The 20563-nt window shown below is 35.7% G+C and overlaps 1 protein-coding gene across 2 annotated transcripts in view; it reads right to left on the bottom strand.

The window, feature by feature from the left end:
* LOC121428859 (hemicentin-1-like) overlaps positions 1-20563 on the bottom strand; it is a 103399-nt gene that overhangs the window by 54944 nt on the left and 27892 nt on the right. For both annotated transcript variants that reach the window (XM_041625728.1, XM_041625729.1), the window contains exons 4-12: positions 13911-14082; positions 13016-13267; positions 11971-12228; positions 10204-10348; positions 9345-9466; positions 8761-8909; positions 5874-6000; positions 5137-5403; positions 4249-4518 (exon numbers count right to left, since the gene is read on the bottom strand). In XM_041625728.1, coding sequence (XP_041481662.1) covers positions 4249-4518; positions 5137-5403; positions 5874-6000; positions 8761-8909; positions 9345-9466; positions 10204-10348; positions 11971-12228; positions 13016-13267; positions 13911-14082 — 1762 coding nt within the window. The remainder of the gene's footprint in view (positions 1-4248; positions 4519-5136; positions 5404-5873; positions 6001-8760; positions 8910-9344; positions 9467-10203; positions 10349-11970; positions 12229-13015; positions 13268-13910; positions 14083-20563) is intronic.

The raw sequence follows: 20563 nt of genomic DNA, 5'->3' as shown, positions 1-20563 counted from the left end.
AAGCTAATTTCATCACTTCCAAATATGTGGTCACAATTTGCGATTGTTAGTACGTGGCTTGAAACAATTTGTGTTCTGCGGTCGCCAACGACTAAAAACAGACTGAAATGATATCATCATGTAACAGGAAAGGTATAAATTCTTTCCAGATCACTCTTCGGTATTTTAAACTTTACAAAATCATAAAAACAAGGACTGGTTAAAATCAGTTCCATCCAGTTCTGAAAGAAAGTTTCCTTCACTACAATGGTTTCTCAAAGCTTCTTTCCCCTGGATGAAATGCTTGGAGATCTCTAAGGAAAAAGATCGATGGCATTGTCCTGGTACTTGCATTTTATCTCACGACATTCTAAATATCCAATTTAATCCAAATGTACACCAAATACTGTACTGTATATATTTCTACAGGTGTGTCTTGTCACAAGCTTTTGCTTAATTAGGGACTTATGCTTTCTTCTAACTGGTATAGTGATATTCTTTATTACAAGTATTGATTCTATATGAATTTATGTTTACAAAAATGAAGAAATTTGTAAAATGGAAGAAAATTTAATGTTTACTATATGAAGAATTAAATTATATCATGAAATTCATTGAAAATAGTATGTTTATATTTTACAATTGAAATTAAAAGCAAATACAACAGCAAGCTCCAATATATATGTAGGTCAAAATTAATGAAAAGCTTAGATTGAAATGTTTGAGATAATGCTAAGGAAAAAAAAGCTTATATGAATCAAGAAAGTGTATTTAAAAACAATTCTGACAGGTGTACCAAATACATTGTATGAAGAAAAAGTGTTATTCCAAAGGAAAATCTTGCATAAGAATAAAAGTTGAATTGCTAAAAAATCCATAGCCCCTGTTTCATAAAAACAAATCAAAGAATTCATTACCAAACTTTGTATCTACAGGCGAATCAAATTGCAGGGTTTCAGCGGCTTATAACCATAGTTTGCTTCACGAAACAAGGCCTTGATATGACAAAGTGGGTCACGTCTATACCTGACCTAATTTACTGGAAGATAACAAACCTGGATAGTCTAATCTTGACTTCCTATAGACAATGTTTGCATCCCATCATGGAATTGGGAAATGATACTCGTCCTCCGCACCCACCCGACAAGAAGTATAAAGAAATGTCAACGGAGACTGAAAGTCATGCTTGAATTAAATCAAACATAAAACAGGATCAAAAAGCCTTTAAGACAAGATGTCAGTCTTCAAGAAATGTGATACTGAATGACTAAGTTTAAGGCAGTGCTTTAAATTTTGGGGGGAACAAGTTCACTTTTCAACATTTTTCCATTAAAGCACACATGTGACCAAACAACCGGAAATCTACAATACATGTAGATTTCCAAAAAAGAATGTTAAATCTTTATAATCAGCTTGTAAAGGCTCACATAAAATGTTATATACATGTATAGGCACTAATAATGCCACTGAAAAATACAAATCAACTGATCATCTCATCTAAAATGTATAATATGCATAAATAAGTGAAAATACCAAAAATGATTGAGGATCTAGAATTCAAACAGAATAGATGCAAAACAAATTGGTTCCTAAAATAACCCAAACTGTCAATATCACATGATAGATATAATACCACAAACCAAACCACACTAGGGCTTGGCCCATAAAGGGGGGCATCCACTAAGAAAATTTTGTCTGCCACCCTACAGGAAATGTGCACAGGTATGTAGACTACTGGAACAGACCCTTATTTGTCAATGATCAAAAATAAATTTTTATGCGATGGTGTAATGAGCCACAGAGTTTGAGGGGACTTGACATGGGCATATGGGATAGAAAAAATTTCAAGCCTTGAGTGGGAAAAGCGAGTGAGGGGATTGCAATATTTCTACATTTATTGTTTTCATATTTTACCATTTAATATTTCTGTATTTAAGCATTCTGCATGCCAAATAATATAACCTTCATAGTATGAACTTCATATTAAAAACTAATTGCCTTACATTCCAATGTGGCAACAGTTGGGTGTGAAATATATTGAGGGCTTTAAACAAATCAATCTCTATGAGTCTGCAGACGGGGTCTGGGATGGGTATGAAATGAGACAGGGAGTTCGTCATCAGAAGAGGTCTGACTGACAGCTTTGAGCCAGTAGATCTATCTCGCTGACATCTCTTCCCTATGTGATTAGTATTACCAAGAAAAACGACACATGATCCCTCCCATGATGCTTTGCCATATATAGCATGGGCGAGGGTGAACCATGAAAAGTCAGTCAAAACAAAAGTTAAGTAAAAGTGACAGACTTTGATGAATATTGATGCATTTAAATTCTCAATTAAAAATTTAAGATCAAGTTCATTAAAAATGTGAATAAAATTTCACTCTTGTTCTTTTTTACATTAAGAGAATTATCATAAAATCTTAATTCTATCATGCTAGCTATTGTACAAGTGCAAAATATACAACAACCACTAAGCTGCCATTATTTTTGTGAGGAATGTTTTCAAATTACAATTACTTATTTACTTGCAATATTCAGAGCAAAAATCTACCGAGTTTATTTGTAATTTAACAAAAATCAACACCTTCATATTGGAAATACATAATTTTCATTTAGTCGAAGTTGAGCAGAAACATCACTTTCTGTTTAATATCCTGTCAGAGTGAGCAATAAATTAATCATGCAAGGCAGCAAGCACTAATTAACCATTTATACAAGTGTCAGTACTGACAGTTTGCATCTCTCGCTACAAATTGGCAACACACAACTCATGTAACAGAGCAGTGACTTCAGGAAAAGAGCGGCCCCTTGTGACTGTATGGTATACAACACAAAGCTGTCATATGAAGCTGTCAAAAACAGACAAGTTTACATCATATGGGGAAAAGAGTTCCTGCCGGCTGTTTAGAGTGCAGGTTCCCAGTGTGTGATGGAACGTATCGATAAATATCACACTTTAATACAACATCAGTGAAAACCATCATGCTGGCTTAAAAGTAGACACTGATGGGTTAAAAATCAAACTCAAATTGAGATCTCGATTGTTTATTCCAGAGAAGTTAAGACTAATTTCAATTTTAGTTTGATTCCAATCAATTGCAAGTGTTTGTAAGATAAGAACCTAGTGCAGACCCACCCATGTGAACAGAGATTTAGTTTGTCTACATTGATTACACTAAACATAGGCTTCAGTCACATTGACACATCCAACTCCAAACAGGCTGATGATATGTCATAGGAAACAATGTAAGATATTCAGTCACTCTGGGGTCGGTTTTGAAAATGTGACTGTGGCACTAGGTCAGGTAATTAAGTACAGATACGGGTGCAAAAAAGTTCACATACAGTGTAAAGTCGGAGGCACTGAGTGTCCAGACAGAAACATTGGCCACAAGCAGAGGAAACTATCAAGACTCTACAATGACTCTCTGGGGCGCAGCTAGGGAGCTATAAGTGTCGGTGGTTAAAGAGAAGGAAATGAAAGTCACCACGTACTACTTAGCCGGTATTAGGGCTAATAAACGCTCTAATTATCTCCTCGGCGGTCATGACTTGTCACTTTCCCGCAGCGTGATTCCAATCGATCAGAGAGTTCACTCCAAAAATCTGGCTTACCCTCAATCTGGGGTCATTAGAAGGTTTAGTGATGCCTTCGGGCTTGTTAAGTATTTTGAGGACTCACACTCTTCTTTGGCTAAATATTCACTAGCAATCAGTGTTTTTCTTCTTTGATCCTCATATGCCAAACATTACCAATATGCATTTGCATTAATATTTTCTACAAGAACCAATCTTTAATGCTCCTGAATTGGTTTTATGAAACTTCTGGACACTTTCAAGCATAAGATTTAACAAAGTTTTACAACTTATATCCTTCCACTTGGATAATATTCAAGAAAATAATATAAAGTTTTTCAATTATATGAATATATAGGAATATTATATGAATATATAGAAACATGAAATGGCTCGAAACATATAAACATGGATTAAAACATTACCAAACAGTCATTTCAAGAATCTGAAAAAAATCATGATGCAAGTGACAGGTGAACCAGTCACAACACAACAGACTCAAACAGAAATAAACAAAAAATTTAAATAACAAAAATAAAAAACCCTTAAGTTTAAAAGCCGTCTCTTCTGAACAATCAGGAATAAGAATTACAACGCAAAACAATATTCTAATGCTTCATGTTTATACAAATAAAAGTGACAGTAACCTTGCAAATCTTACAAAGATAACAACTGATTTGATTACTTACATCCAACTTCTAGATGAACCGTCTCTGAGTCAAAACCTGCCTCATTGGAAGCCATGCAGGTGTAGGAACCAGAATCAGAGTCCTGGACCCCCATGATGTCCAGGTCTCCGTTGGGCCAGATCCTGGTGTAAGTGACCCTACTGAGGTCTCTCTCGCCCTTGAACCAAGTGATCTCCGGAGGGGGTATCCCTGTGGTCGGACAGGAGAGGGTTGCTTTCTGGCTGGGTGGGGTCAGGTAACGGTACTGGGTAATCTGGATTCGAGGAGGTTCTGGAGTGATAGAGACGAGAGAAAGGCAAATCGGTGTGAATACAGTGCTACTCTGCATGCAGGTCAGTATGGCGGTGCCTTCAGTGGTGTCGTGCCCATTCTTTCAATGCCTGACTTTGAGCATGCCTTGGTCTTGAGGATATTTGCCTAGACTAGACCACTGTATCAGGCACAACCAGATGAACCTTTCTCTGGAAGAAGCTCTGACATTGTTCATGCATTTCTCATGGTCTCAAATTTTTAAGTTGAATGTAAAAATAAATCACAAATCTGCAGTAACAAATTATAAATTTGGCAAAGTATACAGATTTATCCAGGATATGTTGTTACAGTGGCGAAAAATGAATAGATGGGTCGAAAGAATAGTGTAGCTTGTCTGCACTCAGAACTTAGAAAAAAAATGAAAATGATTACAAAATATTTTTTTTCTTCTTGGAAATGGCTAAAATTCCAATGACCAAATCCCCTCATCTTTTCACATCTATTGAATTCATAACATGAATAAGACTGATTTTCCTTTTTCCCCTTTAATCTCTCGAAATTTGAAAAGTTTTAGAGAAAGAGATGTACCGGGCTTGGAGAGATATGGGTATTGACCTTAAGGAAATCAGTTCTTACCTTGGTATGTGACATAGACATTGAGCAGGTCTGAACCGGCGGTGTTGCTTGCCACACAGGTGTATATGCCCTGGCTTGAGCTTGACGCATTGATGATGCGGTGGACGATTTCCCCACGCCTCGGTCCTGGTTCGATGGGTAGTTCCTGGCCGTCTCTCAGCCAGCGGAGCTCTGGGAGTGGGTAACCATCGGCGGAACACCGCAGGGTAATGTTCTGACTGGACATGAAGGTCACGTTGCCTTGGTAGGCATTGATCTGGGGTCGCTCTGGAACGGAATGATTAACAAAAAGTGTTAAGAGTCAGACAGCAAGGTACTCTAGCTAATAGTAAGATGTAATGGCAAGTTATGCAGTTACATGCTAAGGAATGGAAAGAAAAGAAAACAACCACAACTCAAGCAGAGAGCATTCACTCTACATAAAAAAACAAGATTATACATGATTGACCATTAAAATGTATTTGTTTTCGCCTGCAGTACCTTTTAAATGTTCCATTCAATGCAACTGTACACAATAGCTGACTACATATTAAACAAAAACTTGAATAATTGTATTTGAATGCCAACCTGCTTATCAAGTACCTACCTAAAATAATGACAGGACAAAGATGTACTGGCTGGCATAAAATAATAATTAGAAAACAAGTAGGATTGGCCCATTTTTTTTATATAGCAATAAAGAGGTTAGTATCGATACAGATGCATGCAACCAAAGATGTTCAGTAACATGGACAAACCTTGTACATAAAGATAGACATGTTCTTCTGTGACCCCGCCCTCATTCCACGCCCGACAACGATACGATCCAGCATCACCGGGATGGACATCTTCGATAACCAGGGATCCATTCGCCATTAGACTCACCTAGATGAAACAAAGTTTGATCAATTTGTCAAGGTAATGCATCTAGGTGATACATGTAGTCCTGGCCCCCATCTTACAAAGAGTTACAATTAATCCAATCAATCGTAACTCTATGGAAATCCATCAGTGTCATAATTTTTTCTACAGGAAATTTGCAAAATGTCATTTGCAAACAAAGGAGAACACACCAAATTGTAAAAAAAATCAATGAATTTATGGATATACATTCATATCTAATTTTTTTTAAACAAACATGCACTTTAAATGTTGACTTTGCTGGCTTTCCATAGTTGCGATTCATTGGATCAATCGCAACTATTTGTAAGACAGGGCCTGAAGTGCATTTCATGAAAAGTTTCTTTGACAGTGGTTTTCATTGACTAATCTGCTCTCAGCCAATCATATGCAAGGATTCCCAGTAACTTATAACAACTGTTGGTGAAAATCACTTACAAAAACAGTACATGAAACACACCCAAGAATTAGTCTGCTGTGCAAACCCTTCACTCGAGTTAAGGGTCTAAATGTGCAGCCTACTCATGTCTTGTGTACTGAAGGCCCTCTCAGAGATTGAAAAGCAATATTTGTTCGTGCTAGTCTTTGCGTGGAGACACACATGTTAATCAAAGTTTCAATCAGGGTCTGTGCCTGCAGACTACCCATGAATAACATTTCACAAAGTTACTTACTGTTAAAAGCTACTGAAATCTGGGCAATGTTCAGGATTTTAACTTCTATAGGTTTCACATAAAAGTGGTATAGGTCCAATTTCAATGCACAAAGAATATTTCATCAATGTAAATACTTTTATCATTTTTTCCATTCAGTACAAATATCAGCTACACAGATGTCCCAATGAAAACATCAATCATTACCTATATGAAATGTCTTTTCGCTGGAATCAGTTTCCATATTTTTCGCTCTCTGCTTTTGCAGTGGTCAATATCATACCATATTTTCTCTCTTCTGGGTTTTTCCATTGACTTTGTGTGTAAATTCAGCAGTGGGCAATATCTGCAAAACCTGTTTGGAACCTGTAAGATACTGCACTACATGGATCTATGCAGCACATAAGCGCAAGGTTTGTATGCAATAATATTAATGTATGTGTGCGTAATACCTGGTGCATGCCTAAGTGAGCGGCAGCAAATTGCATCACAATTACTTAGCCAGGATTACTTCATCAAATTCATGAATAACCTGAAATCACATGTAGTGACAAGCAAACTTGCATATAAATTATTCCTAATAATAGCCTGAACCACACATTATACAGCTGCATAGGTAATAATAATATTATAGAATGGCTCCTCTTTTGGAGAACATCAAATATATTGCCCTCACAAGAACCATATTGCCCTTGTCTAAAGACTCAGGACAATAAATGATTCTGTCACAGGCAATATATTTGATGTTTCCTTAAATACCAGTCAATATTACATAATAAAATAAAAAACATTTTTATTTTCAGATGAACATAAGAAAAAAATTCAATATATTCATCTTGAATCTAACAGGGTAATATTATAGAGGTCAATGACCCAATGGTTGATATATCATCACTCTACATCATGAACCAGAAAACACAAATAATTCTATTAGCTGTAATACCATAATCATACGCTGAAAAGACTTTGGTGTTGATTTAACACCCGCCCAGAATCTATATATGTCCACACCAGAGAAGTGTTAAACATTTTGGTCTAACACCAGATAGGTGTTTATACAACACCAATTAGTATCAAAACAACATCGGTTTGATTCCAAACCGGTGTTGTTTCAATACTTCTCTCATGTGGACATATATAGATTCTGGGTTAAATCAACACCGGGGGTTTTGCAGTGTACATTTGATTATTCTGCTAGAATAACTTGGCAATTACTAAATGAAAAATGACATCTGGCATTCATTCAATGTTTGAAGTAATTTCAAATCATCCAGGTTCTTGTATCTTTCAACTGTCAATTGTCAGGATCCTTGTTTCCTCTTTTAACCATTCCCCTTTTTCCAACCATAATCCCTTGTTATCTTCCCCCTTGTTTATATCATAACATTATATCTTCCTTTCCACCAGAGGAAATAAAATGACATACCACATTACTTTGAAATCCGGACATAACCAACCTTCCCTAACTCAATTGAAAATAATAAATCGAATCATCCAATATGATGAACTCTGGAGTATGTCCAAAACTGCATTGGCTCATGCAACAAAGGATAAAATCATGATTCTGAATTTCCTTGAGATTTCCGTTGACAAATTTGCACAGATCATTTCAAGCCACTGCATTTGGGTCATAATAGGAAGTGAGCTGTGCAGATTTCTTGAAGGTTTTTACTCCAAACTTAACTTTTGACTTAAAAGCTTTGAAAGCTTCAAAAACCTTAGGTTAAACTAAATTCTTAGAGATTATTTTATTATTTGGGTCATGTACAATAAAGTTATCATATAAATTGTTGAAGCACAGTTGAAGACTACAGACTACAGAAGTTTGTTGGTAAAAAGAAATGTAGTGCACACAAAGATATTTCCTAAAATAGTCAAATTAATATTTTGTAAAACCATAATTCATTATTTTACAAGGTACACAAACTTAGCAAACATGACAATTTCTAAACAAGGTATGTCTGTTCACACGATAATAACCAGTAACCATCTTATCATCACTAATTCTCCGAAACTTTGTGTCTAAAAATATTATTTTTCTCTCCACTTTGCATTTAGTTAAGATCACTGCAGATAAAATCAGTACACTTACTCTGTTGTGGCCTTGTAGTGACACCAGGGTGTTTGGTTTATCCCATGTTATGTTATACTCGACAGTACTGGAGATAAAACATGACATGACAGCGTCGCTACCAGGAAGAACAGATACGTTGAAAGTCCTAGCGATCACCGGAGGAGGCTCTAAAAACGTAAAAACAGACAAGAGGATTCTTTATTTATCCAATATGCAATAGACAGTATCAATAATATCTATGTTTTAATCCTAAGTCTGGGGTCTGATTCATCTCCCCCAATCATTTTCACAAAAAATATGTACCATGAAAAGCTTGCCATGCATCGTTCCATCACTTTTTCAAATCTAAGTCTTGCACTTTTACTGATTAAACTCAATTAATTTCATTACGTTTATGGTTGGAATGAACAAAACAACAAAAACAAATAGTGAAGAAAAAATAATACATAAAAAATTATAAACAATAAAATGTATAAGAAAAAAAATGTTCATATATTTAATTTTTCAAGTAGATTTTTTAAGTATCCTACAAAGAGTGTGTAAACAATATTGTTTTTTAAATCCATTTTGAAGCTTTATTTGAATAGGAAAATGTACGATACCTGTGATATCGAGGTATGTCTCTGATCGTGAACTTCCTTCTTCGTTGATTGCTATACAGGAGTAGACTCCTTCAATACGGCTATCAGCATTCTCTATGGTCCACGTTGCTTGACCAGATTCACTGTAATCAGTAATATTAATTAATATTCAATAAAAACATTTAAGCTGGACAAATATATAAGGGTAAATTGATGCACCAGCCCTATTGTGATATACTTATTAATTATGTTTAGAAATTCTCTTCCTTAAAATGCAGTGCACATAACAGTGACAGTGCTTTACACAATCTAGAGTAATTATGCTGCATTATAGTAGAGTAATTGAGGACTTCTGGCAAAGTAACTGTTACATGCTACATGCATTTATGATTATCAATTCTGTTAATATCACAAAGGTTTGCCTATCATGCCATGTTGAAAAAGGACACGGTAAGTTCAAATTCTAAAAACAGCATTTTTCTGACAATATTTTTGGAAATCACCATACCTTGTGAATCCAACCATTATCTTTTCATCAATAATCCTGACATTTCATCAAAGACTAAAACTGGGAATGGAGGAAAGCCAGTGTACAGATGCACCAGGCTTTTATAGCGAGACTCCTGGTGGAAGCGACAGACTCATCGTCCTCCGCACAGATATCTCCATTTGGACAGGGATACTACTGGGGCCCATTTAAGAAAACTTGTTACAGTAAGAAATTTGCAATAACAGTTTAAAACTACTAAATTATTCAATTTGATTGGCTGATAATAAACTTGTCAAAATTATTCAATTGTTATTATAACAAGTCTTTACGAAACGGGCTCCTGGTCTGGTGTCTTATTAAAAGACTGGTCACTATAAAGGAATTGCCTACCTGAAATCAATGGGTCCATCGAGGGGAGTGCCCCTTTTCATCCACTGCACAGAGAATGGTACCATACTTTCTATCTGGCAGGTTAGAACAGCATTCATTCCATAGTAACCTGGTGTCCTCCTTGGCATGTAGGTGGTTGGTGGATCTGATGATATTCAAGATTGAAAGTAATCGATTTAGATAGTGAGATAGCATTTGCCCCTGCGACAACTGCTCTGGACTTTATATTTCCTCTAAGATGGGTTAGAGTAATACCTCAGTCACATTTGCTCTATGGTGACCGTACAGCAAGTCAAAAACAGCCATTATAACATTTTTTGTACCAGGTACATATAAGTGGTTTCATAAAAATGAATAAAATGGCTGTTTTTTCTTGCCATACAGCCACCGGAGAGCAATTGTGACTTAAGTATTAGGGTGGAACTGAGTTTTCTGTTTAGGGTTATATTTAGGGTAGATTGTGGTGTTAAATCCAGAGTTAAAGTTAGTCAATTGATTAGTGTGTTGAATCTATAGGAGAGCAATTGTCACCCAAGCAAAGGTCACAGAACCAAGTTGCATTCAATCATGACATACATTCAGAATGGTATTCAAATCAAAAGTTAAGTCTGAAATTCAGAGTTTCTTCTTCTCTACACAAAATCAGAATTGACCATCGACCTATATACTCTCTAATTGCCAGGAAGGAATCTTATTAAAGAAGATTGAATGTCTATAGCCATGGCTGTAGTCAAGAAAACAGAGGTTCTTGAAGTTTGAGCGGGAGTAGTTTTTATTGAATAAGTTGTTTGTTTCAGATGTAATCATCTACAAGGTCTAGCGCTAATCTGACAACCTTTGCTTAGAATGAAAAATCAATTTTTGATAAAACTTGTTTTCTGATGTTAAACAAACACTACATGGCATGTACTCCTCAGTCACTTAAATAAAATTCAGCCTTTTGTTAAATCAAGCAGAAAAGTAGTTAATTACAAAAGGCCAAATTAAAGAACACAAGCAAATCCAAGCCCATTGCTTAGCATCCATAAAGAGAATAATTCCATTCATGCTCCCCGTTTATCTTCATGCAAAATAGCCTCCTCACTAATACCATTCGGGTGTAGATATCGAGGCAGGGGTGTCTTAAAGACAAATTAAGCATTAAGTCCCTTGCCGGGTCTAATAAAGAAATTGTTTCATAAGTGTGAATTATTCGAATTGGTAGTGTGTACACTGAAAGAGTAGTCTATTGAGGGCTATATAGCGCTGGAACGGTAAAGGTTGCACAATAAACCAACATTCTCATAGCATAATCCATTGTTGTTCTTCCACATCAACTCAAGACAGAACAGGGATTTCCTATTTCACCCAGAATGTCGACCAGGATTCATATGATTGCTTGAGCAAAAGCAATGATCTTATTCTTTTTGATGAAATAAAGCATGGATTCCATGTACAAAATAAAAAATAAAATCCATATTTTTTTGTTCGAAATAGACACCAGAAATGAAATACTCTGAAAATTTGTTTTGTCCAATTGATCATGGGCCCAGCAGCCGCTGTGCAGCGCCAGATTGACGAGGCTCTATCCCTTTAATTGTTGAGCCAACACACCGTAGAGTAGAATTTTGGGTAAGATAACCAATTATGAATAACAAAAAATTTGAATGGGGCATGGGCCTATGTATTCTTAACGTGCTAAAGTCACCAATCGGCACTTTAAAAATAGCCCATTATTCATAAAATGTACCAGGTATGCTAGATATCAATATGAAGGCACTAACTGACCTGGTATAAGAGGACTGATGGCTGCCTTGCTAAGCCTCTGAAATCTAAAGTTCCTACTGTCGATACCCGATACCCGAATGTGGAAGTAGCTATCTGGTGGTATGGTGCGAGGGGCAATGTATATGTCTGGATTCTCTGTGCTCTGAGTAAGACGGGTCTCAAAGATGGTTTCACCCCTCAGGTTCAAGAACTCCACCTTCTCCAAGACTCCAGGAGGATTCAGGTGAAGTGCTTCTATCATCAAGTTTGAAGAAACACCTGAAATACACACACAAAAACAGAAATGCATGCACTGTATATTTTGAAAGGATTGTGTAACCTAATGCTTCATAACAATAATAATAATAATACGCAATATTCACATAGCACTTTTAAAATACATTGTTTCTAAGCGCTGCATTCTATTACCTCAGCTACAGCATGGCTACACTGATCAGGTGATTGAGTAGTAAAGGAATTCATTCTTACTGGATACCCATTTACTACACCAGGGTGAAGAATGACAAATTAATAAAAACGTCTTGCCAAAGGAGGGATTGCTGTGGTGGAATTTAAACCCCGGACCTTGCGAATTAAAGTCTGGAGACTTATCCACTGAGTCACAACACCTATTCAGGCCTTTACTGTACCATTTGAACTCCAAAAATTCAGCTTTCAAATCGTTTCATAAGTGTAACTAAAAATTTTCTCACAGATATAGATTTAAAGGCCTTCAAAGGTAATTTTAAAAAGCTTTTTAAAAGCTTAGGTTGAATACCAATAACAGTATAGACCTTTTGCCTATCTAAATGTGATGATTTCTTAATTTTTAGGGGTACAAACATGCAAACTTTAGGTGCCTGTTGCATAAAACTTTTTACCCGAGAAAACTCTGGTAAAAACTGAAAACTAAGGTTAGTATGATTTCTGCCTTAGACTTTAACACAGGGCAAAAACTCCGTAAAAACAACCTGAGTTTTCTCAGGTAAAAAGTTTTATGCAACGGGCCCCAGAAGTCAAATTATGAATTACAGAGATGTAAACATATAACACGACATCAACCTACCTCTAATTGGTCTATGGAAGGTATCATTTAGGTCAGCGGTTGGGTTCCTAGCAAATCCAAAGGCAAAATCCAAAAGACTTATAGCTGTAACACGCACTGTATGCTCATCTCTAGAGTTTGTTATAAGCTCATAATAACCAGGAACCGGCTCAACCATTCCAACAACATAAACATTTTCTAATGTTAACAGTTCCTCTAAATACTGCTGCCCACTCTGAAATCTTACTGAATTTATCAATGGAATGTCTCTTCCTGCAAAAAAAAGGGTACAAAGAAAACAGAAAAATTGTTACTCAACTTAAACACAACCAAACACAAGAAAGTAACCAGCAATCTTATGTGCTCAACAACCAAAAGATTATGAAGATGGTTGTAAAAATACCTTAATTAACTGGATTTCAAGACTTAATATTTTGAGAGTAGGTATATGACTTATTATGACTTAATATTTTGAGAGTAGGTATATGAGTTATTCCTTTACGCAGCCAATCATATGATTTTTAGGTCATAAATTACTATTCTGAGAACTTTGCCTGGTAACTTATTGTGGGTTTTAAGCTGGGTGATCAAAATTATGAAAGTATTACTCTTTGCATCCAAAAGAGATAAGTTCTCTGTTCCTTTATTTCAGCTTATTCCAAATCAAAAAGATAAATAATAGCTTCACAAAGAACTAAAATTCACTCTACAAAGATGTACTATTCAATTCAAAGGGACTGATCCCTAGTCAAGCTCTTATTGGAGAGTGACTTGGAAATTTGCAATTGATTGCAATTTTTTTCTTGCAACACCCCTTAGTCAAACTAAATTCTTTGTGAAACTCCTCCTTTTGCATTTACAGAGTACAGGCTTCCCAACAAAGCAGCTTGAGAAAGTACTCGGGATGTGGCCTTACCGTTAGGATCTCTCAGAGTGACGTTCCTATTATCACCACTGACTGAGATTGTGATCTGTCTTATCCTGGAGTCTATCGGAACCCGATGGACCTGCGTGGCCCCATGTTCATAGTCCGTTGACAGAAGATTGACCTTGCGAGACTGCAGAGATACTTCAACAAATCGCAACACCTGCAGGAGAGGATAGATATGAAAGGGGTTTGTTCGTCATTACCTTTACAGACTATAGGAGGCAGTTCTCCACTAACCAAACCTTTCTTGATCTTTCTCAATTCTAACCTTGATTAACTCTCGTCAAATTCTTCTGAATTATCTTTTACATTCCATTGATTCATAGTGGGTGGATGTACACTTCTCTACTTTATCATTATGCATTAAACCTCAGTCACATTTGCTCTACGGCGATTCAAAAACTGCCATTTTATTCATCTTTATTTAAACCATCTATATGTAGCTTGAACGAAAATTCTTAAAACTGCTGTTTTCAACTCGCTGCACGGCCACCGTAGTGCAAATGTGAATGAGGTTTAAATAATATATCATATACTGTGGGTATCATTAATGAATTAGGCTAAGGCAAAACCTGAAAGCGTTTCCTTTGTGAATTTCCTAGATAATTCACCAAATATCAAGATATCTAACAGGAAAAACTAGTAAGCCAATAAGTTTCATATCTAGATTGGACCTGGTTTCTGAAATTTTCCATGGCAAGGAATGAATCAAAAAAATTGGAGGGCATGTATTTCTTTTTTTAACATATTATTCGTCCTGAATACTACCACCCACACTTGAAATTTCTACTAGCATCTTCTTGCCACCTTTAGTTGGAACTACATCTTCATGACAAATAAACTCCCGATTATTCTGACTGATATAGTCTGATGGATGATCAGAAGCAGCAATATTTGTACACTAGGTGGTTTCAGACCGCCTCGAAGTTCGTCAGTTCCAGGTATTCTCTGATCAGGAAATTTACCCCAATCAGAAAATACCAGGTATTTTGGTAATGTGAAAGCAAACTACGCGTAATTTCCCCGAAAGAAAATACCCGCTAAATAGTAGGTACTTGGCGAAATTACGAGAACTTTCGCGGGGATTTTTCCAAGGTCGCAGGTATTTTGGCGATGTGAAAGCAATTACGGGAACTTTTAGCCCAGCATGTCGTTGGGCGCGGCGCCGTGGGAGGCTGCTGGGCTAGTGATTTTGAGTCTCCCGCCTTGCCTGCTTATCAGACCATACTATACCCATGCTCGTAACTTCAGGAACTTATCCCCAAGGGTATGTTTCGGGGCGGTGTGAATGCAAAAATAATTAATGGGGTTTTTTTAGCTGAAAACAGTTCCCATAATTTAACAGGGATTCTTGTGATCGAGGCGGTTTGAAACCACCTACTGGGGCTGATGAGGATTGGCCCATTAGTGCAACACCACTCATCAACTCTCAAACTACTTTAGGTCACCTTGAAAGTGTCAACGTAAGAGATAAGATGGAAGCATGTGGCAGTTCACCTGTGCCTCCGGCAAAGGTAATAATCCTTAATCACCTCATTCCTTACCACTAAAACACTGAATATATGTAACCTATGAGAAATCTGGTCATTTTCTCCAAGATATAAGTACCCTTCAAGAAGCTTATCAGAGTGCTTATTATTTCCTATTGAAGTTAAATATTTAAGTACAACAAAAATAATCATTCAAGGAATGAAATAGAATGACATAGAAAAAAATCCTCCAAATTTTCCAAAGACTCAAATGCAACTTTATTAATCAATATATCTTGATGGATTGGATTCAATGCCAGAGACAGTTCCAGTATTCTTCCTCACTGTGGCCTCCATTGAGACAGGGATACTACTTATACAGGGTCCTGTATCACAACCGAAACGACAATGCTAAAATGTTACAAGCTGGCAAACTAATGCCTTTTTATTGGTTTAGGATAAATCATCAGAAGATTCCACATTGAATCCAAGTCCCTTGAAACATCTGTACAGTCTGAATTATCTACAAAGAGGTTCAATATAACTTTATCATGACAAAGGCCTTTCAAGAATATAGTTCTGGTTCAAACTAAAGTTCAACTCTTGGAAAATGAAAAAGAAGAGTCGATATAGAAAATTTGTCCCTTTGTAATACAGTCATAAGACATAATGTCAAACATCACATGCACAGCCACTTACCCCACCCCACCCACCCACGCACACACACACACACTCCCCTACCCTACGCAGATCTATGAATAGGTAAAAGATTGATTTAATTTTTTAAAAATAAGCACAAAACGATCCTTAAAGCTTCCATTTCACAGTTTGTGCTGGTTTTAGGGTCTCTTCTAGATTTTTTGAGGAGGTGGTGGTGGTAATTGTTAGGCAACATTTGTATCTCCTTACTCCAGTCATAACAACTTATGTAACATCAAATAACACATTCACAAACAAATACTCACCCCCCCACACCCTCCTCCTCACCACTCATACAGACATCCCCTAACTTTGCTGACACGTTTAACCCCCTCCCTTATCCTTTGACATTTATCCAGACTTAGAGTATTTATAGAAGATGAGCTTCCTACTGTCTAGCATCCTGATCAGACTTATCAACATCAATAGACATCATCATCTTCATGCTGCTTGATCAGGGCCCAATCTTACAAAGAGTTACTATTGATCCAATCGATCTCAACTATTTGGAAATCCATCCATGCCATGATTTTTTCTACATGAAATTCAAACAATCTCCTCAATAGTAAACAAGGAGAATCACGCTGAATCTTCAAGAGAACAATGAATGTATGAATATACATCATATCTAGAAAATATTTGTAGTTGATCAGATCAGTTGTAACTCTTCAAAAGACGCCCCCATCCACCCCCCCCCCCCCAACAGCATATTGTGGCAGATCTCCCAGTATCGTATGTTCTTCTGAGGCATTTAAGGTTCAACAAAGTCAGAAATGCCCCTAACAAAAGAAGTAGGGCAAAACAAGATTCTTCATGGCTGCCCCTATAATATATCAATAATGATAGTGGCAAAATGACAAAGAACAGTGGAGTATCTCTTTACTGTGGAGGTACCTTGCAACTTATCGATCAATGACCTAAAAATTATTTTATTTTACTGGAATCTGATTTTACAAATCTAACATTGCTGGTTTATTTATGTGTCTATCAATTGAAACTTTGAAAGTCCCAATATCACATCACACAATAAACTTTAAAGAAATACATTTAATTAAGCTTAAAAGAGTTTACTTTCCTTTTGAACTAAAAACTTTTTTCACCAAGCTGTCAGAAATAAAAAAAGGGAATAAGCATTTGTTGTCCATTACCCCCAAAACAACAGTGATACCACCTATTAAAAGTTACCACCATATTCTCTATGTCTCTTCCCCCCCTCTCTCTCTCTCTCTCTACTTTCATTTATTAATCTTTGTAGTCTCTAGAGTCTCTCACAATATCCTTTCTTATAATTAACAGGAAATCTCAGTTTCCCTGAATACTTATGTGATATAAGGGAGTTGACTTTATAGCAAAGTCAACTTGCATTTCTAAACACACAAAGAAACTTAAATATACATACAGACTTGTTAGGAAGAATTTGCTATCAATAGAATGATCAGATTAAGTGAATAGAGTAAAACATAAACTTGAAATCTCCAACACCTTTTTTTTCTTCACAATGGCTCTCTTACAAGAACAAAATTTACAGGTTCGTTTAAAAGAGAAGAACATGTCAGTTCCATTATTACTGCATCATGGTGCTAAAGTGAATCAGATATGTTTTTCAGTAATATTCAGCTTAAAGCAACCTACTGAAGTTTACATTAATCTGTCTTAGACAATACTTAGAAACCAATTCTTCAATTTCCACTCCTTTCCCATTTTTCAGGAAAAGTTAAAATTGTTCTTAAGGAGGCTGTCAAATATAATTCAGCACCTGCCTTCTGATTTATGCCATACATCCAGATTGTGTTATTGTTGGAATAACTTGTTTCTCTAGAAGTGTTCTGGTGTCACTTCCAATTTAGCGACTGCAGAATGCTCTTTTTCAATACATATCAAGCAACTACTGAAGTCTAAAAAAGAGAACCATATTTGGAACAAGTTTTTGTGTGGTCACGACCAGAGACCTACATGTAGGTAATTGGGAAGGTCATTCAATGAAGTATGTAATTATTTCCAAAATTATGAATCGCTTTTGAAAATGAATATTGCTGGTCTATATTTCAAGATAACTAGGGCAACAAATTCATGTGATGGCTCTTTTCCCCAATTATTGAATAATGATAGCTTTTAGTAGCTCATTATAAATAAACATACAAGAAACCAAAACCCAAATACATTTTTTTGGAAGAGTAACACACAAATACTATTGTAACTTTGAAAGATGCTAAAGATAAACAAAAGGTGCAAGTTTGTAATTTTTGATACACATTTGGAGATCTTAATATCTGAAAACTAATGTATACAGTCACTGAATAAATGAATGAGTGAACGAACAAACAAACAAATGAACAAACGAACGAACGATTGAATGAACCAATATACATCATAGATAGCTCACGATGAAACTATTGGAGCATGATGAATACATAGAACTTGTGTGCAAAACATGTTGATGTTGGGGAGAAAAGACAAAGTTCAGTCTACTTAAAGGTCAAGTCCACCTCAGAAAAATGTTGATTTGAATCAATAGAGAAAAATCAGACAAGCACAATGCTGAAGATTTCATCAAAATCGGATGTAAAATAAGAAAGTTATGACATTTCAAAGTTATGCTTATTTTTAACAAAATAGTTATATGAATGAGCCAGTTACATCCAAATAAGAGAGTCGATGATGTCACTCACTCACTATTTCTTTTGTTTTTTATTGTTTGAATTATACAATATTTCAATTTTTACGAATTTGATGATTATAGACCTCCTTGCCTGAAGCACAAAATGTTAAAATAATGGAATTCCATGTGTTCAGGGAGGAATGAAACTTCATTTCACATGACAATGACGAGAAAATCAAAATATTTTATATTTCAAACAATAAAAAACAAAATAGTGAGTGACATCATCGACTCTCATTTGGATGTAACTGTCTCGTTCATATAGCTGTTTTGTTGAAAATAAGCGAAACTTTAAAATGTCATAACTTTCTTATTTTATATCAGATTTTGATGAAATTTTTAGTGTTATGCTTGTTGAATTTTTCTCTTTTTATTCAAATCATGTTTTTGTTGGGGTGGACTTGTCCTTTAAATGTAACTTCTTTAACATCATTTATTAAGAAATAGCTTTAAATTCAAATAAATTTCAATATTAGATCATTTGTTTACAAATACCACATTCTCCCATTCAAATATATAGGTGTGGTCATGGTCACCTCATGTACCAAAATACCCATGGCAACCAAGTTCCTTTATTGATAGAGATGTATCCAATAATGGATCTAAATAAGAAACCTGTGTTTCAACACACAAAAAACGTGAGGAGATATTTTTATCCTATCCTGTCCTTGTGAGCAATCTTGGCAGCAGCTTTTTATTTCCTAGCATGTAACCAGTTAACAGTGATCAAACTTTCATATCATGTGATATACTTATCTCGTCTGAATCTAAAAATCTGGGGAACTATCTTGAAATGAAATCTTAAAGAGAAGTTAAGTATCAGCATTGAAACAATTTCCCTTTGATTTTTATCAGAGTTGTGAGACATCTTCATATCACAGAAGGGAATGATGTCTTGATTGATTTATTAAATGATGGATTATATATAAAAAAGAGAAAGATGTCTTACTTGCGATGTAGATTAATGCAATTTTACCGAGTTCTTCTACTTAAATTTTCCTTAAACATTCACTTATCTGTGATTGATTGATTGATGAAAAATATATTATGGATGGATGTCTTGCTTAAAGATTAATGCCATACTACAAAGCTCCTACTGATTTCCTTCCTAAAACCATCCACTTATTGGTGATTGATTTATCTATCAAGAGTCTTTATATCAGAAAAGAGACGGATATATTGCTTTAGTTCATTTTTACCAGTTTCATCCAATTTTTTCTTCCTCAGACATCCACTTACCTTGGATCAATTGAAGGAAAATAAATATTACATAAGCGTCCTTATGTATAAGGGAAAGATGCCTTGCTTTGATTAGTATAATTTTGCTAAATTCCTCCAAATTTTCCTTCCTTTAACATCTGCTGATTGATTTCTATCACATGCAATTTTAACATGAAACAGAGAAGGGATAAGAATCATGCTCAGATTAATGTCAATAATGATTGCTGGCCTGTCATCACTCTTGGCTTCCTTCTACATCAATTCATAAGCATTTGATAAATCTGAAGAAAATTGATACCATAGATTTTCACTCATTTCACAGCAGAACATGTGCAAGGGTCGTATGTTTCTTATTCTCTCCTTATAAAGTGCCCGTTTGAGATCTTGCAAATGTTCAAAGTAACATTTTCTGATTTGTCAATGCGGAGGTGATTATGTGGAACAAAATGTACATTTCACTTAGCATGATACGATAGTGGGTAACGGCCCATCACACTTGTTTAGAATCAAGCAGAATAAACTGGAATAAAAAGAAATGAGAAATTCATGGGAAATTTTGAATTTACCCAACTGGAGTTCGAAGAAGATAGAAT

The sequence above is a fragment of the Lytechinus variegatus genome, chromosome 15 (assembly GCF_018143015.1).
Source record: "Lytechinus variegatus isolate NC3 chromosome 15, Lvar_3.0, whole genome shotgun sequence".
Taxonomy (NCBI): domain Eukaryota; kingdom Metazoa; phylum Echinodermata; class Echinoidea; order Temnopleuroida; family Toxopneustidae; genus Lytechinus; species Lytechinus variegatus.
Note: the sequence above shows the minus strand (reverse complement) of the source record. Positions and strands in the feature narration are given on the sequence as shown.